The following is a 17,094-nucleotide window of genomic DNA, read 5'->3' on the forward strand; positions in this document are numbered from 1 at the left end:
GGTTTATTTATAAAACACTAACAAAAATCCTTTATATCCATATCTTTATTTGAACAATTTTCTATAATATCTAGGAGAACACAGCATTAATGATGCACATTTACTAAGTACAACATTAGACAACTACAAATTTAGAGCATAAATGTCAATCTGATATTGTTTTGGTTTTCATCTTAGCACTAGGTGATATCTGGTGAAAACCCATGTTTCAAAGGCTTTTGTTGATATGAGGTGTATTATTAACTTATTTTTTAAAATTCCATGTGAGATATGCTGGGGTGGGTTTAGTTTAAAACTAGTATTGGTTGATAATGCGTTTCACTTCTCAGTACTTTTGCTTTTTTAAGGATGAATATTTTACCTAAGAACTTTTCAAACATTAACTATATCATGTTTTTATATGTAGATCAGAGTAGAATTTCTTTTCCAGATCCAACAAGGGAAAACATTTGAAAAACTGCAATGTTCAATGTCATTGTAGTTAAAAGGCATATCCATTTCACAGTAAGTTAACAATTAAAGTTAGTAATTAAAATACAATATATTAAATGTCATAAGCTCATTTCTGTGCAACACTGTTAGAGCAATTTAAATTTTCCAAGGACACATGAAAATCAACGTAACTCCAGTGTTCCACAAAAATACATAACTAGGAATCATAAATTATAACACACATACCCACATTTAAAGGAAAAATTCAGCATATGTTGGATAAAATTAAATGGCTCAAGTGATGTAGAGAGCCTGAAATGTAGACCAAGTTTTTATAACATATAATGACAATAAGATATTTAAATCTACTGACTCTGAAAAATGCCATGAAAATGTACTGACCTACCAAGCACTGAATTGTACATACCAGCTTCAACTCAAAAAACATTTTTCTTTCAAATATTTCAAGAAACATTACAATACTAAGGAAATGTTATTCATTTTCAGACATCTTAATGAATCTAATAACACCCATTAAATTGAGCTAATGACCATTTTAGCTAGACCAAATTATAAAATTAAAAAAAAATGTATAAAATGTATTTTGGCAGATATTTTACATAGCGCTTTTCAGTTCCTGATCTATTGAGAAATCTACTGTAACCTCAGGTTGACTTAATTTAGGGTAATACTGAATACAATGAATTAGAATTTATAGCACTCTTTCCTATTTTCACTCCATCTTTGATACGGGTAAAGGGTTCTCAAAAATTTTTTTAATGAATGTCCATGAAAGATTTTACAGTTATACCTTTTAGCCTTACTAAGCACAGGTCAGTTCAGTGGAAAACAAGCCACTTAAATACTACCAAGAATCTAACTTATCTCTATATTTCTTCCATATATTCATTTGCTTAATTGTAACACAGAGCCCCCTAACCTCAGGAAACACTCTTTCAGACCACATTTCATTGGCTCTGAGATTGCTGCTGCCTCACAGTTCTAATACCTGTTTGGAAATGAGAGAAAAGAAGGGAAGGAGAAGTAACAGGAGGGGAGGGTCATGCAGAAAGGGAACGAAGGAAGAAAGGAGGCCACACCCACCCAAACCCTCACGACACCTTGAGAAACAGGGCAAGATATCCTTTCCAGGCAAGACATCCCCTTACAGAGGAGACGTTCCAGAGAACTTAAGGCAGCTCTAGGAGGGAAGGGAGCAGGGGTTAAGGCGGCCCTCACAGCACAGCCTGAGAAGTAATCACAATGCACTTTACCCATACACAGGGCCTCTCTAACACATATGCACACAGCACACCTCTTGGCTCCAAAGCCAACACTGGAAGCATGCACACACCGTCATGTTCAAATACACACTGACTTATGTATGGCCTGCCTGGGAGACAGCCCTCAGAAGGGACCCAGGGGCTTGGCCTGCAGCTGCAGGTCCTCTGCAGGCTGCACAGCTCACCTGGTGGCTCTGACAGTGACTCTGAAGGGCTGTGTGTTGACAGCGACCTTCCGCTTTCCTTTTGGGAGGCTCTCACCGCTTCTTGTCAGGCTGGGAGAGCTTGCTACTAATTAATGACCGAAACAGAGTACTGTACCCTCCAGGGGGGCACTGATTCATTACAAAAGCCAAACCTAGTTTATAGCAGGTAACTACGACAAAGAGGAGACCACAAGGCGCCCCATCTGATTAGCACCAAGAACTTGGTACTCATCATTTCCTCACCTCCCATATGCCAGTTGCCAACTCTGATAAGGAAAAGGAGCACCTCTTGCTGGACTGGGGCACCCCACAGGTACCAGGAGGAACAGAATGGAACCTCCTGCCCCACATGTGCCCTCGGTGCCACTGCTGCATATGGGAAGACAGCACAGCTGGAGGGCTGAGTGACTTCAGGCAAGTCACTGCCCTTATCTCTCTCTCAAATTATCATCAGATAAGGACTGTAGGAGCTGCCCTTCTACCTCCCAGGGCTGCTGTGAGGACACGATGAGGTAACAGAGAAAGGCTGAAGTGAAGCATAGCCAGACACAAGGTACTGTCTCTACATTACCTTTCACCAGGAGAACTGAAGCGCCACACATGACATTTTGCTTTGTTTTATTCTAAACAGTTGAAGATACTGAAGACTCTGTGTGTGTGTGGAAGAGAGAGAGACAGAGAGAGAGAGAGAGAGAGAGAGAGAGAATATGAGGACATCTCAGGATGGTGCCAGATGCCCTTTTACCTAGGGTTACCAGGGAAGTCATTTCTCACAACAATCACTATACTGAAATGCTAATAAAATATTTTCACGGCCTCCGCCACTGCTATTAAAAGATTTGATCTATATTATACATAATCACTTACCCAGAAAGAGACAACTCTCAATTATCCATTAAAATGAAGGAAATAATAAAGTAAATGACACAAACTGACCCGAATCCCCAAATCTCCTATCAGTTGGCTTTGGAATAAATATTGTTGTACTTTTGCAATTGATGAAAGAAGTGTCAGGTGCATTTTCACAACTTCCAAAGGAATCATGAAACTACACTTCATGGATTTGACCCCATACTCATCTTTCCCCTTCATTATAGTTACTCTCAGGCAGAGCAAAGCCTTAATCTAAGAAAAGTTACAAGAAGGGAAACTGCTTCTAATTTTTCAGCTTTGCTTTCCAAGGTGTGAGCTGAGTTTCTCTGTACAGTGAGTGGGGAGGAGACTATTGAGAAGGGGCTATTAAAACAATGAACTGTTGCTTTCTCAAAGAATTCTTTCTTTGAATTCCTATTGTATGTCATAGAGGAATTATGAAAAAGCAAATTAGTGATAATGCTAAAGATTGTACTGCAGAGAAGTGAGAACAGCAAGAACTCATGCAAAGACTGGCCTGAAGGGAAGCCCCCAGGCAGGCCAGTGGGGCAACTGAGGACTGCCTTCACCCACAGCCTTCAAAAGAGTCAGAGCAGGTGAGTAGACAGGCGATGGGACACAGGATGTGGCTGAAGGAAGGGACAGAGTGAGCAGATAAATGAGTGGGTGGATGGAGTGGAGGGCTGGTGCAGGTGTGTTTGAAGCTGGGTGAGAAAGTGTGGATGGACAAAGGGAAAGGTGAGCAGTCCTCAGAGGCCAAGGATACCCACAGTCAGCAGAATATTGCTGCATCCTCAAGAAAGTAGGACACAGAATGACTTACCAGGACTTGGGGTTCCCTGGTTGTAAGGTATTTCTGTTATGACTAAAGATCTTCAGACCACTAAGAGAAATTAATTCAGATCCGCATCTGGGGTTCTAGATAGGCCTTGGAGGAAGTTGGAGCCCTGAAATATCATAATCTTTGTGTGGCCATCCCTGAACAGGAGAGACTCTGGCCCAGGTGTGGAACAGAGGCTCCAGCACTTTGCAGCAGAAAGATAGAAGACAGGAAAGAGAGAAAGGCCCAGACTAGACATGCTTCAGGATATGAGCTGTCTGCAGGAAAGATAAAGGGCTGCAGTGGCAGTGGAAGCTAGAGTGTGATCCTGAAGACCTGACAAGACTCAGGGTGTGTGCGGGACATGCTACACAGGACTGAGCTGGGAAAGGGCCTGGGAGGATTTCTAGGTCTGAGGGGGAGAGCCTACAATCACGGTGACATTTTTTGGAGCATCTCTCCCACCCAAGTCCCATCTATGTTCTTAGACTCTGACAGATTCAGTACTAACCACGTGGTTTCAACAGTTCATTGAAGACCACATTGACAACCAGGGAAAATAGAGAGAATCGGATTGAGTTAGTATTTTTCTTGGTTTTGCAAATAAATAAATGTATCCAAATCGAATACAGCAGTACACAATTCAATAAAAACTACCTAAACTAATTAAGTTTGTAAAAGCGTGTACATAAATCATGTACATTTAAGAAAGACTATAGCTACACAAACCTGTGATTTTACATTTTATTAGTCCCTCAAAATTAACAGGCACCAAACTCTAGTCTTTCCATTAGAGGGTAACCTTACTGAGTACCTGCAGCTCACTTCTCTGTGGTTCAGGTACTGCGAGGAGAGAACTTCCGATGTGGAAGGGACCTTAAGAACCAGCTGTCTAACACTCTCACTGAATAAATGAGGAATTTGAGGCCCAAATAAGTTAACAGACAGAATTTATCTTTTAATAGCAATATTTATCACTGATTTGAAAATGTTTTACTTGCATTTATAATATTGCACATATTTTAATAAGATGTCTTTTTTTATAGACCATCTAATAGTTAATTTATATAAATCTATGATTGTAATTCAGAACCAGAGTTTCTAAAGAAAGCTAAGAATTTGCATTTGCACAACCTGAAACATTTACTGTGTAAGATTTGTAGGAAAAATGGAGACTATGTTTAATTAGAATTTCAGAATGAAAACATATAGAATCTGGGTCTTATTAAACCAAATCCTCTGTAAAATTCAGCAATCTCCTTATATTTTTATATAGGTCAATGTATTTCTAATATGATGCTCTTTAAAGTATCCAGTGGTATTGAGAACATTTATAGAAGTTGCAAAGCCTAAAAAATGGAATCATAATTATTTATTATATACTTTCTTTTGCATAATTTATAAAATAATTAAGATTTCAAGACCTAAATCATGAATATTCTGACAATCCTCTCTAGATATTGACTGACATTAATTCTTAATAAATTAAGAAGAAAGAAAACCTGTCAAGGTTGAAAATATGCACTGCAGGAAGCAGATCTGATAACTAAAAATAGGTCACTTCACAGAACACTGTACCCTGATGTGATATGCACCCAGGGAACATTAATGAGCACATCAATGTAACACATCCTGAATAAAGGACATCAACAATAGCCACTGTGCCTAATCCTATCCTTAAATGTCAAACATTGTGTCATATTACTACATGACTTCCCAGTGTCTGCTACTTGTGCAGGTGAATCTGTAGCTATGTGCACATAATCCAGTTAAAACTGATCTGATTGAACTGTAAACAGAATTGATAAAAGAGAAGCTTATTGTTGTAGTGCCTAATATGAATATCGCTTACATTTTAAAGAACATAGTATGTAGCAGCAATTTAAAATGCTCAGTAAACTATGGTACAAACGGACTTCCATGCTCTATAGCAAACCAACATTCTCTTAATATCTCTACATCATAGTGACACATAGAAGGGAGCTACTTGACCAGTTACTTTACATATTGCCAGTTTATTTCTTTGTTCCAGTTGGACAATAGCAACATAATTGATTCCTAAACTGGTATAATATGTACTCAGTGGTGACTTTTCTTTCAATTCTTCTGGTTAGCACACAGGAGGTTCCTTGTCGGTGCCTTCCTAACAACAGTTCATATTTATATCTGGAATTTAGGTTTTTGATATCATTTAGATGCAGTGATAAGGATTTAAAATAAATGCTGGCAGCTGAAGACACTTTTTTTCCTTCCTTCCATCATTCACCTGCACGTCAACTGCAGATACCTAACTGATCAAGGATGAGTGTTGTTATAAAGGTAACACAGCACAAAGGAGCCTATCTTTCTTTCCAAGATGATGAAAAGTATTCTAGGGGGAGTTCCAGTCAATAACCCCTTGTTTGGGAGATAATAAGTACTATCTCTTTTAAAATGTGTTTTCAGTAGCTCACTTGAAATAATGGGTTATTTCAGGCAAGAAGTGTATTGTTAATATTTTCCTTGATATCACTTTCAGACCCGTGATATGAATCCCAGGCCCAGGCTGGCTGGAATCTGGATGGTTTCTAGCGCAAGGGAAGATGGGTTAAAAGGAAAGGTAACAGGAAAGATGTGTTTAGCATCCATGAGCAGCTGAGGAGAGTCTTTCCTGTCTCGTAAACGCATCTGAGAAGATTAAAAAAAGAAAAACAAAAAAACAGAGCATCAATTCTTTGAATCTATAAAGATTTTTTTTTGACAAAATTCTACCAAAAATCCTCAACTAATGAAGAATATTTATATTTGTTTTAAAATCACTTCACTTTTCCAATAAGGTGTTATCAAGAAAGTTAATGCACTATAAAAATGAGATAAAACAATTATAATAAAAACTGCATTACCCTTCAATAAATTATAAAATTTCCATTCAAACGACTGTGTTGGTGAATCAAAGGCAAAAGAAAGCCTGGGAGATCTTACCTGTATAGTACGAATAAATGACACAGAGACTCTTTCCTCAAACTCGTTAACTGGAGTATACAAATTCAACACTTTGACAATCTGGGAGAAATAAAATGATCAAAGTCTTTAGCATATTATCAAATATATACATGCTGGGTACCTGTAATCTGGAAAACTAAAAGGATCTCTGCATACAGTTTTCAGTTCTACTCAGGGATTGGTTAGGACAAGAGGGGAGAGGGAGTGGTTCTGAAGGCACATTTACCTTTATTAGTTGAATTTTTAAAATAAGAATGTATTAATGTAATATTTTACACTTTAAGAAGCAACATAAATTAGAAGAAACATGAAAAGTAAAAGTGCTCCCACCCGCATGCTCTCAGTCTCTCAAAGTAACAATAGTTAACAGTGTCCTGTGTATTCAGCTAGTTACTTTCTATATGTATTCTATGTGTAATCTATGTAAGATTTCTATGTTTTGAGATAAGTGATGAACATTAAAAAATCCAAGAGTCAGCACAGAAATAACTAGGCAAAAGAAAAGTGGGTATGTTTATGCCTATGCCTTGCCTCATGCTGTGGCCATTGTTCTCCAATGCCCTTCCCATCTTTTCATTTCCTTAAGTTCAATGCACAGCTAAGTAAGACTTTCCCTGAATGATCAGTTATTGCCCCTCAGCACCATTTTGGAATCCTCCCTCTAGCTAATTAGTGCTGAGGGCTTAACTACCTACCAATGGGCCAGCACCAGCCCTGGCCTCCCCTGAGCCCTGTGGCCAGCCGTGCTATGAGCTGGCCCTGCCAAAAAATGGGCAGCAGAAACCAAAGGAAGCAGGGCAGGGCAGCCAACCAGGCCAGGGGCCAGACCTACCCACCACTGAGCCCACAGTAGCTCAGCCCTGCCACAACAGAAGGGCCTACACAGCCCACATAGGGGGTACCCCTAGACATATAGCTCTGGTGACCAGAGGGCAGCATGCTTCTGAGCCCCATAGGATGTTTCCTGCATAAGGCCACTTCTTTAAGATCGGGAAATGTATATGACCTACTTAATACATAGAAAAAAGACAGCAAACTGGGCAAAATGAGAAGACAGAGCAATATGTTCCAAACAAAGGAACGAGACATAACCTCAGAAAAAGTACTAATAGAAGTGGAGATGAGCAATCTACAAGGTTATGATTATAAAGATGCTTGGTGAACTCAGGAGAAGAAGGGATGAATACAGTGAGAGCTTCAACAAAGAGTTAGAAAATATAAAGAAGAACCAAAAGAGCTGAAGAATACAACAGTAGACTAAATTATACAGAGGAATGGATCAGTGAGCTGGAAGACAATAGTGGAAATCACTGAAACTGAACAAAAAAAAAAAATGAAAAAAAATGAGGATGGTTTAAGAGACCTCTGGGACAACTTAAGTGCACTAATATTCACATCGTAGGGGTTCCAGAAGGGGAAGAGAGAGAGAAAGGGACAGAGAACTTATTTGAAGAAATAATAGCTGGGAAAGGAAACAGACATCCAGATCCAGTAAGCACAGAGTCTCAAACAAGGTCAACCCAAAGAGGTCCACACCAAGACAGATTATAATTAAAATGGCAAAAATTTAAGATAAAGAGAAAAGCAACTAGTTACATAAAAAGGAACTCCCATAACAACATCAGCAGACTTTTCAGCAGAAATTTTGCAGGCCAGAAGGGTGTGGGGTGATATATTCAAAGTAATGAAAGGGAAAAACCTATAACCAAGAATATTCTACCTGGCAAGGTTATCATTCATATTTGAAAGAGAGATAAAGAGTTTTACAGACAAGCAAAAGCTAAAGGAGTTCAGCACCACCAAACTAGCTTTAATGTTTATATATTTATTTTTTAATGGGACTTCTCTAAGTGGAAAAGAAAAGGCCACAGCTAGAAATATGAAAAGGGAGGGAAGAGGGAAGTTTAAGAGATAAAAGCCTACCTCAAGAAACAAGAAAAATCTCAAATAAACAATTTAACCTTATACCTAAAGGAAGTAGAAAAAGAAGAACAAACAAAACCCAAAGTTAGTAGAAGGAAAAAAAATCAGAATGGACATAAATGAAATAGAGACTACAAAAACAACAGAATAAAAATCAATGAAACTAAGAGCTGGTCCTTTGAAAAGATAAACAAAATTGATAAACTATTAGCCACATTTATCAAGACAAAAAGAGAGAGGGCCCAAATACATAAAATCAGAAATGAAAGAGAGAAGTTACAACTGACATCACAGAAATACAAAGGATCATAAGACACTACTATGAATAATTATATGCCAATAAAATGGACAACCTAGAAGAAATGGGTAAGTTTCTAGAAATGTACAGTCTCCCAAGACTGAATCAGGAAGAAACAGAAAATATGGACAAATTACAAGTAATTAAATCAAATCAGTAATCAAAAAACTCCAAACAAACAAATGTCTAGGACTAGATGGCTTCACAGGGGAATTCTGCCAAATATAAAAGTTAACACCTGAAACTATCCATCTCAATCTATTCCAAAAGAATAGAAGAGAAAGGAAAACTTCTGAACTCATTCTGCAAGTCCACATCACCCTGATACCAAAACCAGACAAAAATACCACAAAAAAGGAAATTATAGGTCAATATCACTGATGAACATAGTTGTAGAAATCCTCAACAAAATATTTGCAAATTGAATTTAACAGTACATTAAAAGAATCATACATCACGATCAAGTGGGAATTATCTCAGGGATGCAAGGATTTTACAATAACCACAAAACAATCAATGTGATACACCCCATTAGCAAATTGAAGAATGAAAATCATATGATCATCTCAATAGATGCAGAAAAAGCTTCTGACAAAATTCAACATCCATTTACGATAAAAACTCTCAACAAAGTGGGTATAGAGGGAACATACCCCAACATAATAAAACACATATATGACAAACCCACAGTCAACATCATACTCACGGTAAAATGGTGAAAGCATTTCCTCTAATAAAACAAGGATGCCCATTCTCACCACTTTTATTCAAAATGGTATTGAAAATCTTAGCCACAGAAATTAGACAGGAAAAAAAAAAGTAAAAGGAATCCAAATTGAAAAGGAAGAAGTAAAACTGCCACTGTTTGCAGATGACAGGAAACTGTATATAGAAAATCCTTAAGATGCCACCAAGAAACTATTAGAACCAAAAAATGAATTCAGTAAAATTGCAGGATACAAAATTAATATACAGGCAACTCTTGCATTTCTATACACTAATAATAAATTATCAGAACACAATCCCATTTATAATTGCACCAAAAAGAATAAACTACCTAGGAATAACTCTAAACAAGGAAGTGAAAGACCTGAACTTGGAAAACTATAAGACATTGATAAAAGAAAGTACAGCTGACACAAACAAATTGAAAGATATACCGGGCTCATAAAGTGGAAGAATTAATATGGTTAAAATGACCATATTACCCAAGGCAACTACATATTCAATGTAATCTCTATCAAAATACCAAAAGCATTTTTCACAGAACAGAACAAATAATTCTAAAATTTGTATGGAAACACAAAAAACTCTGAGTAGCCAAAGCAATCTTGAGAAAGCAGTACTAATACAAAGCTAGAGCTATCATGCTCCCTGATTTCAAACCATACTAAAAATCTACAGTAATCAAAACAGTATGGTACTGGCACAAAAACGGGCACATAGATTGATGGAAAAGGAAAGAGAACCCAGTAATAAACCTACTCTTTTATGGTCAATTAATCTACAGTAAGGGAGGCAAGAATACACAATGTGGAAAAGACAGTTTCTTCAGTAAACGGTGTTGTGAAAACTGGACAGCTATATGCAAAAGAATCAAACTAGACCATTTTCTCATACCACTTAGAAAAATAAACTCAAAATGGATTAAGGACTTAAATTTAAGACCTTAAACTCTTAGAAGAAAATACAAGCAGTACATTTTTGACACTGGTCTTAACAATATTTTTTCAATCTGTCTCCTCAGGCAAGAGAAACAAAAGCAAAAATAAACAAATGGGACCACATCAAACTAAAAAACTTTTGCACAGTGAAAGAAATTATCCACAAAATGAAAAAGCAGCCTACTGAATGGAAGAACATATTTTCAAACAATATATCTAATAAGGGGTTAATATCCAAAATATACAAAGAATTCATACAACTCAAATCAAAAAAACAAATGACCTGATTAAAAAATGGGCAGAGGACCTCAATAGACATTTTTCCAAAGAAAACATACTGATGGCCAACAGGTACATGAAAAAATGCTCAACATCACTAATCACCAGAGAAATACGAATCAAAACCACAATGAAGTATTACTTCATACTAGTCAGAATGGCTATTATCAAAAAGACAACAAATAGTAAGTGTCGGTGAGGATGTGGAGAAAAGGGAACCCTCATGCACTGTTGGTGGGAATGTAAATTGGTGCAGCCACTATGGAAAAACAGTATGGAGGTTGCTCAAAAAATTAAAAATACAACTATGATACAACCCAGCAATTCCACTTCTGGGTATTTTTCCAAAGACAACAAAAACACTAGTTTGAAAAGATATATGCACCCCTCTGTTCATTGCAGCATTATTTACAATAGCCAAGATATGGAAGCAATCTAAGTGTCTGTCAACAGACAAATGGATAAAGAAGACTGGTACACACACACACACAAGAATATCACTTAGCCATAAAAAAGAATGAAATCTTGCCATTTGCAACACTATGAATGGACTTTGCAGACATTATGCTAAGTGAAATAAGTCAGACAATGACAAATACTGTAAGAGCTCACTTATATGTGGAATCCAAAAAACAAAACAAAGAAACCAAAAAAATGAAAATATACTCACAGATACAGAGAACAAATGGGTGGTTGCCAGAGGGGAGGGGCGTGGGGTATTAAAATAGGTGAAGGGGATTAAGAGGTACAAACCTCCAGTTATAAAATAAATAAATAAAGCATGCGGATGTAATCTACAATATAAGGAATATGGTTAATAATATTGTAATAACTTTGTATGGGGACATATGATTGCTAGACTTATCACAGTTATCATTTTATAATGTATGGAAAGGTCAAATCACTGTGTAGTGTACCTGAAACTAACATAATATTATACATCAGCTATATTTCAATTAAAAAAACACAATTATTTGTCTTAAAATAGAGAAGTCTAAAGAATCATTCAATTATTAGATAATATGGAAGATTCTTTTATGGAGTACAAGCTCCATAGAATGTGTAGAACGTACACCCCCCTGAAAACAGGGACTTTGTTTTGTTCATGGTTTTATCTTAGTGGCTAGAACATTATACAGAACAGTGTAGAGTGGATAAATAAGTACTGAATGTTGAATGTGCAGGACCGTGACTAGTACTGAAATACACCTTGTGGTAAAATCTCCCTTCTTCAAGATCTACAATATTGATATATATCATCTCTGACACAGATGAAGTCAGCTCAGAGACAAAAGCAATAGCTAGAAGCCTTCTTTACTTCCCTAAATGTCACCGTTGATGAATGTTAAGCTGTTTTATAATAGGGAAAGTCACCTTACCTGGGCAGTAGTTAAAGCATTGCACATGGAACAAATGGCTTCTGCATCATCATCTGTTTTCTTTTTCACTTGCAAAAGCTGAGCAGCCTGAATGAGAGGTTCCAGGGTTTCCTTAGCCCCACTGTTCATCAGATTCTTGTCACGCAGCCATTCTTCTAGTTGACTGACATTGTACCTATGCCAGAAAAAGGGGGGTGATGGAAATTTACTGAATGTTATCATAAATGTCTTAATTTTTCTGTGCATGGCTTTGTCAGGAATTTCAGTTAAATTCTGTTTTTTTAAAATCATTAGCTGTGCTTTAAAATTTATCACTATAAATAATCAAGAGGCTTATAATCATAATTATATAAGAGTAGGTATAATTCTAGAGACTATAATTCTCTTTAATGGGAGATAGAAATGTAGCCATTACAGCAAGTTATGAAATAAGATGTGCTAAAAACCAAAATAGAACACATAATATGGCTGTGTCCTTATTAAAGAGCCAAGCAGAAAACACTTTATATCTTCTTACAACTTGAGAGGTGAGAATTGATAATCCTTTAAGTACTCTCTCTTCCTTAAGTCAGACTCCAAGCTAGTAGACATAATAACAAGATCCCCACATAGGCCCTGTGCTCCGGCCCTCTTTAGGGAAGAGTCTGGGTGATGGAGGTAGTGGCCTGAGGAAGCTCAGGGATGAAGGCAAGAAGGGCAAGTTGGGGCCATGGGAAGAGACAAAGACCCAAAATATGAGGAGAGACATAGAAACTACACAAATGCGAGGTTTCAAGAGGTGGCCAACCAAGTGATAGTGGTTCGCAAATGAGAGTGAGATAAATGGACCCACAGTCAGGACTTAGTAATCAGGCAAAGAGGGGCTTCATAGGTATAAACAGAGCTTGTAGAAAAACAAATTCTACGACCTGAGTGGAAAGCATTATCTTCTTACCACTACCTACAATGGATGTGAGTAATGGAAAATTTGAAAAGAAAGCCAACACTTCCTAAGATTAACTACAGGCTTTCGTAGGAGAAATCCTTTTTCCCCCTCTTGGTGAATTTTCTAGCTGTTTTAAAATAAATTATTTGAAAAAAAAAATCCATTATGCTAATAAGGTTATGCTGAGGAGCAGCTGGACAAAACTGAGCACAGCTTTTCTTAAAATAGAGAGGGGCGTATTTTAAACATTAGTAAAAGAGCTATTAGACATGTTCTTGTTGCCATAGGTACAAAAAGGTATTTTGTCAAAATAAATTTATAAGAGCAATCAAACATTAGCAATCTTCATTATAGTTTGACATTTTGTTACTGTACAATTAAAACACACACAAAAGGAGAGGAAGCAGCTATCTCATCTTTATGTAGTTTTCATCATCTCCCCACTCCCTCAGACGAGTTATCAGGGCTTTCCTGGTGGCACAGTGGTTAAGAATCCGCCTGCCAATGCAGGGGACACGAGTTCGAACCCTGGTCCGGGAAGATCCCACATGCTGCAGGGCAACTAAGCCTGTGCGTCACAACTACTGAGCCTGTGCTCTAGAGCCCACGTGCCACAACTGCTGAAGCCCGCATGCCTAAAGCTCGTGCTCCACAAGAGAATCCACCACAATGAGAAGCCCGCGCACCACAATGAAGAATAGCCCCCGCAGCAACGAAGACCCAACACAGCCAAAAATAAATAAATAAAAATAAATAAAGTTCCCTTTAAAAAAACAAAAAACAAAAAACAAAAACGAGTTATCTTCACATGGAGCAGGGTTCCTAACAAGCAGTGGGTTGCAAGGCACGGCCAGGAGCAATCACGAATGAGAGGGGAGGGTCCAGTCAGACAAGAGGAAGCAGCTCTGTGCCTGGTCTGCCCTTGCTGCTCGCCTGGCGGGGAGCGGGGGTGGGGCAGTGGAACATCAGGTACACTAGCCTCACACGAGCCCCGGCAAGCGGTTGGGCAGCATGAAAAGGCCATGGCAGCTGTTGGCGTTCGCTCACCTGATCTGCATGCCTTTACTCCAGGAGCACATGTCCTTCCGCAGGAGGAGGTTGTTCAGTGTGACGGCCCCCACGATGTAGAACATCTGCTTGACCACCTGCTTGATCAGTTCGGGGTCCATGCCGTGCTGACACATGACTGAGTGGAAGGAGTTGAGCTGCCGCAGGATGGAGTCCAGTGTGTAGGTACCCTCATCAGCAATGCTGGAGGTTCGCTTTCTTAGCCCTGTGGGCTTCACCCCAGACACACCCTGAATGGTTTCATGCTCCAGCATTCCGGAGACTGCAAGAGAAATTCAAGTGTCAGAAAAGAAGATTTGGAAGGAAACGTGTGCACACACACACAAAGATACAGACATACACACATTCAGTTTATGAAAATGATTTGAGTATCAACATAGAGGGAAAAACAACGCAATAAAAGGGCTTCTGGATTTTAAACTTTAATGAAGGAATAATTCTTAAATTCAAAAAAATAATAATTCTTAAGTTCAAAAATTTACCATGGGGGCTTCCCTGGTGGCACAGTGGTTGGGGGTCTGCCTGCCGGTGCAGGGCACACGGGTTCGAGTCCTGGTCTGGGAGGATCCCGCGTGCCGCGGAGCAACTAGGCCCGTGCACCACAACTACTGAGCCTGCGTGTCTGGAGCCTGTGTTCCGCAGCGGGAGAGGCTGCGATAGTGAGAGGCCCGCGCACCGCGATGAAGAGTGGCCCCCGCTCGCCGCAGCTGGAGAAAGCCCTCGCACAGAAACGAAGACCCAACGCAGCCAAAAATAAATTAATTAATTGAAAAAAAAAGAAACATCCATGAGTCTTTAAAAAAAAAAAAAATTTACCATGAAATTAAGAACTCTTAATGGCCCATTTTCTGAAATATGAAGCAGTAGCCTCGTAATAGCACATGTGTGAGGTATCTTGGGATGGTTTTTGAGAGATATGTATGGAGCAGTTAGGGAGAAGATAAAAATTCTCCAGTAATATCAAGCCCCAGAGGCAAACAAATCAAGTAGCAAGAAAGGCAGGAGACCAGGCAGTGGTCTTGGAGAAGACTTGGGAGGGGGCAGTTGTGTGGGGCTAGAGAGCTGGGCCCTTCCTTGCCCTGAGTTTCCCACAACAGTAGGGAGACCTCGGGCTGGCCTTAGCCTCCCAGGACTCAGTCTTCTCATCTGGGGCACTGCTGCTCCCTCTATTATGCTCTTGTGGCATTTGGCTCATGCCTCCTCTAGGATGGTTTTGGGATGCCCACTCCCTGAACTGGAAGCCCCCTTGAGAGCAGGGGCCATTCCTGTTTCATTGTTATATGTCCTAGAGCTAAACGCAGCTTCCAAAGAACCTCATACTGACTCAAAACATTTGTCGTTGTAAAATCATTGGGAGATGCAGCTAGTGGTTTAAAGTGGCACATCTAAAGGTAAAATTTCTTATTTAGCCAATAAAACCAGGCAAAAGTAGAAGAGAATGGACTGAAGCTGAGCTTCTCTCTGCATCTGTGTTACCACATGCATTTTTGCTGACCTAGGTCGCTTTAAATTCATGACCTTTTAGGCGTCAGCTGAAGAAGCCACTGCCATCCCCCATGGCTTCCTCAGCCTTCTTTGTTTCTAGTTGGTTAAAGGGGGGACTGCAATAAAAAAATGGGACACTAGGAGCCCACAGAGGTGAAATGAAGTTGTAGAAATGTGGAAAACACATGGATGGGGAAGGAAAGGGTAATTGGTAGTAGCCTTAAGAGGCTGTGGATAATTTGCTTGACGATAATACAGTTTGGTAACTTAAAAAATTAAAAAAAAAATTCAGTGCATTCAAAATTAGCAGCCTGCAATTTGTACATGCCTTCTAATTCCTATTTCACACCTGTTACACATTCCAAAGGAATACAGGTAGAACGATACATAAATACACAACCAGAGTGAGTACACACATATAAAGATAGGTACATGAAATCACACATACGTAGAAAAACACACACACACACACACACACACCCCAGTTTCTCATCCAATGAGAAACTGCTACTTTAAACCAAATTGCCTTTAACAATTCCATAGGGGCCATGAGATGTTCCACTCAACATGGAGTGTCTGAGACCTGTTCTTGTTGCCATGGTACCTTCCCAGCCCTCTTACTGTAGCCTAATAGGCAAAGTGCAAACCCTCCCCAGCCTCCTTCATTTTAGATGGGTCCCTAGGAAGCTCTGTGTAGTAGTACGCTAGACCAAAGTTTAAAGTGTTTTTGAAAACTGAATGAGGTCTGAGGTCTACTGCTGGGTATAAAGCATGACCCAATCATAAGAAAGAGGCATTACACATTAGGGAGGTAAACTATACACTGCCATTTCCATCACGTGGAATCAGTGATTTTGAGGTACCCCAGTTCGTCATGGCTGGGGTTCTGGGATTCCTCAGCTAATTCTGAGACTGAGTCTTACTACTTTATGTTCTCCATATGAATACATGCTCCAACACATGTGCCACTGGTGGTCATCCATTGGCGGGCACATGAGGTAGACAGACCTGGATGTCAGCAATATGCCCTGGCCTTACCGATCATTGGCTGAAGGATGTTCTCTAACACCCGCACAAGCTGCTGGTAGATCTGAATGGCCAAGTCACTTAGCACCTGCCGGTACTCAGCCAGGTCAAAATTGGTGAGGCAGTGTTCATTCTGGCGAGATGTGTTGTGTTTCATAAAGCCCTGGAGCCATAATGGAGAGTTAATGATACAGATGAAGTAAAATGTCTCCTGTTTAACTCTCTCATTTGATTGGCAACCTCATGCTCTTTTTTCCTTTCTCCAAAGAGTTCCCATCCAACCTACACATAAATGCCAGGATAATCCTTCTCAAATTCTGTGTGTTTGCTTCCATCACGTCTCCCCTTCCACTTCTTACTAGCGTTTGAATAATCTAAACTTGGCAACCTAGCATTTAAGCTTTTCCACCAGCAATGTCAATGAAACAAGATGGGGGAACTTAATCTGAAA

The 17,094-nt window shown here is 39.1% G+C and overlaps 1 protein-coding gene across 4 annotated transcripts in view; it reads right to left on the reverse strand.

Moving 5' to 3' along the window:
- Positions 1-27: 27 nt before the first annotated feature.
- The window catches only part of MYO5A (myosin VA), a 216,427-nt gene continuing 199,360 nt past the window's right edge, over positions 28-17,094 (reverse strand). For all 4 annotated transcript variants that reach the window (XM_082444707.1, XM_082444706.1, XM_082444705.1 and 1 more), the window contains 5 exons: positions 16,656-16,806; positions 14,112-14,394; positions 12,140-12,314; positions 6,576-6,656; positions 28-6,281 (listed from right to left, as the gene is read on the reverse strand). In XM_082444707.1, coding sequence (XP_082300833.1) covers positions 6,129-6,281; positions 6,576-6,656; positions 12,140-12,314; positions 14,112-14,394; positions 16,656-16,806 — 843 coding nt within the window. In that variant the 3' untranslated portion in view covers positions 28-6,128. The remainder of the gene's footprint in view (positions 6,282-6,575; positions 6,657-12,139; positions 12,315-14,111; positions 14,395-16,655; positions 16,807-17,094) is intronic.

The sequence above is a fragment of the Balaenoptera physalus genome (genome assembly GCF_965194825.1).
Source record: "Balaenoptera physalus genome assembly, chromosome: 2".
NCBI lineage: Eukaryota > Metazoa > Chordata > Mammalia > Artiodactyla > Balaenopteridae > Balaenoptera > Balaenoptera physalus.